The 3,040-nt window shown below is 45.1% G+C and overlaps 1 protein-coding gene across 1 annotated transcript in view; it reads left to right on the forward strand.

Annotated features, from left to right (window-relative positions):
- Positions 1-399: 399 nt before the first annotated feature.
- drc8 (dynein regulatory complex subunit 8) overlaps positions 400-3,040 on the forward strand; it is a gene marked incomplete at both ends in the record, with an annotated part of 10,820 nt that continues 8,179 nt past the window's right edge. The window contains 2 exons of the mRNA XM_080527559.1: positions 400-421; positions 2,782-2,866. Coding sequence (XP_080383685.1) covers positions 400-421; positions 2,782-2,866 — 107 coding nt within the window. The remainder of the gene's footprint in view (positions 422-2,781; positions 2,867-3,040) is intronic.

Raw genomic sequence — 3,040 nt, forward strand, 5'->3', positions numbered from 1 at the left:
GTAAATATACCCCTACCGTAATGATGTTAGTAAATATACCCCTACCGTAATGATGGTAGTAAATATACCCCTACCGTAATGATGTTAGTAAACTCACTGGGGTAGAGAACACACTGCTATTAAAGCGTTGAGTAGTATTTGTGTAGGCTTCCATCTGTCATATCTATATCTATAAATAATTGTTATGGTTTTATCCATGTAGCAATACCGAAACTAAGCTCTTCAAGTACCGTAAATGCAAGCAAATGAATGATAGGGAGACTTTGACGAGCTGGACAATTAAATGTAGGAGTTGGATAAATCCAGTAGATGGCAGTAGTGCGACGCTAAGGATGCAAGCTGCCGTTAAATCCAACAGAAGAAGAAGAAACAGAATTCGGTCACCAAGCAACGGTAAACATGACAGACAAGGAAACTGCAGGTAAGTTTACATTCACATTTACATTTACGTTTTTGTCATTTAGTAAGACTTGTTTACTCTCAACTTCCACTTCAGTCCAGTTTTAAGAGGTGTACGCCAAGGATTTACCATTTTCCCTCAGATTTTTTATTTGAGTAATTGAACTGATGATGGGAACTGAAGTTTCATTAGAAAGTCAGCAGAATGACACCGTGTTGAAAGGCAGGGGGGTAGGGAGTGTATAAGCCTGTCCTCCTACAATACAGCAGTTCCATGTGTTTAAAGGTCTTGAAATAGCCTAATTAATGTGTCTTGTTTACTTTTGGGAGACATCCTTAAGACATTGGCTTTCAAGAGATCTATAAACTGTTGGCAGGATTCTTGTATGTCTAGACTCTACTGATACAGTTCCCTCTGGGTCTTAAGTATTGGTATTGCAATTATGCAATTGTCTTATTTTGACTCTATACTGGGGCGGCTGTGGCTCAGAGGCTGGTGCAGGTAGAGGCTAGTGGAGGTAGAGGCTGGTGGAGGTAGAGGATGGTGGAGGTAGAGGATGGTGGAGGTAGAGGCTGGTGGAGGTAGAGGCTGGTGGAGGTAGAGGATGGTGGAGGTAGAGGCTGTGTCTCAGGAGGTAGAGGCTAGTGGAGGTAGAGGATGGTGGAGGTAGAGGCTGGTGGAGGTAGAGGCTAGTGGAGGTAGAGGATGGTGCAGGTAGAGGCTGGTGGAGGTAGAGGATGGTGGAGGTAGAGGCTGTGTCTCAGGAGGTAGAGGCTGTGTCTCAGGAGGTAGAGGCTAGTGGAGGTAGAGGCTGTGTCTCAGGAGGTAGAGGCTAGTGGGGGTAGAGGATGGTGGAGGTAGAGGCTGGTGGAGGTAGAGGCTGGTGCAGGTAGAGGTTGGTGGAGGTAGAGGCTGGTGGAGGTAGAGGCGTGTCTCAGGAGGTAGAGGCTGTGTCTCAGGAGGTAGAGGCTAGTGGAGGTAGAGGCTGTGTCTCAGGAGGTAGAGGCTAGTGGGGGTAGAGGATGGTGGAGGTAGAGGCTGGTGGAGGTAGAGGCTGGTGCAGGTAGAGGCTGGTGGAGGTAGAGGCTGGTGCAGGTAGAGGTTGGTGGAGGTAGAGGCTGGTGCAGGTAGAGGCTGGTGGAGGTAGAGGCTGGTGGAGGTAGAGGCTGGTGGAGGTAGAGGCTGGTGGAGGTAGAGGCTGGTGCAGGTAGAGGATGGTGGAGGTAGAGGCTGGTGGAGGTAGAGGCTGGTGGAGGTAGAGGCTGGTGGAGGTAGAGGCTAGTGGAGGTAGAGGATGGTGGAGGTAGAGGCTGGTGGAGGTAGAGGATGGTGGAGGTATAGGCTGTGGCTCAGGAGGTAGAGAGGGTGGAGGTAGAGGCTGTGGCTCAGGAGGTAGAGGCTGGTAGAGGTGGAGGTAGAGGCTGTGGCTCAGGAGGTAGAGGCTGTGGCTCAGGAGGTAGAGAGGGTGGAGGTAGAGGCTGTGGCTCAAGAGGTAGAGGCTGGTGGAGGTGGAGGTAGAGGCTGTGGCTCAGGAGGTAGAGGCTGTGGCTCAGGAGGTAGAGGTTGGTGATAGTGAAGATAGTAGCATACAGTAGCATAGGTGAAGATAGTAGCATACAGCCATGGAAAATAGTAGCATACAGCCATGGAATATAGTAGCATACAGCCATGGAAGATAGTAGCATACATCCATGGAAGTCGAAACAGTAATGCAAAGATCAACTAATCAACAACAGCTTGAATAAACCACGTCAGTGCAGGGATGCAGCTATCAAAACAGGCAGACGAGCTCATATAACTCCTCTGTTAGAGACTCTACACTGGCTTCCTGTTAAGTTCAGAATACATTTTAAGATCCTTCTGCTTGTTTATAAAGCGCTCACTGGCATAGCACCAGAATATGTTCAGACCTTTTGCTAGCATATCAGCCCAATAGAGCTATCAGGTCTTTTGCTAGCATATCAGCCCAATAGAGCTCTCAGGTCTTCTGCTAGCATATCAGCCCAATAGAGCTCTCAGGTCTTCTGACGCTGGTTTTCTCTGTGTACCACATGTACAAAAGAAGAGATTTGGTGAGGCTGCATTCTTATTTTATGCTCCAGATTGTGTCTCACTGCCAGTTTACATTAGGGATGCAACCTCAGCACATTATGTTCAAGTCAAGACTAAAAACCCATCTTTTTAATATTGCCTTTAAATTATTAAATAATTAAATGATGATTATATAATGATTAAAGCACTTTGAGCTGCAACATTTGCAGGAAGAGTGCTATACAAATGAAAGTTATTATATTATTATCTATCTGAACGCGATTGCTCCACTGACGCTTGTTTCTGTGTCTTGTTTCTGTGTGTATCTTGTTCTGTGTGTATCTTGGCAGAGACCGTCGTGTCTGAAGTCCACAAGAAGATTAGCGATGCTTTTGACGTGTTTGACCACGAGTTCAACAAGGCAGTGGATGTCAGGTGAGCACAAAGGCACCATGTATATAATAATAATAATAATAATAATAACAGTAATAATAATAATAATAATCATAGTAATAATAATAATAATAGTAGTAATATTAATAGTAATAATAATCATAATCATAATAATCAAAATAATAATAGTAATAATAATAATAACAATAATAATAG

This window comes from Nansenia antarctica (assembly GCF_963989245.1).
Source record: "Nansenia antarctica genome assembly, chromosome: 3".
Taxonomy (NCBI): Eukaryota; Metazoa; Chordata; class Actinopteri; order Argentiniformes; family Microstomatidae; genus Nansenia; species Nansenia antarctica.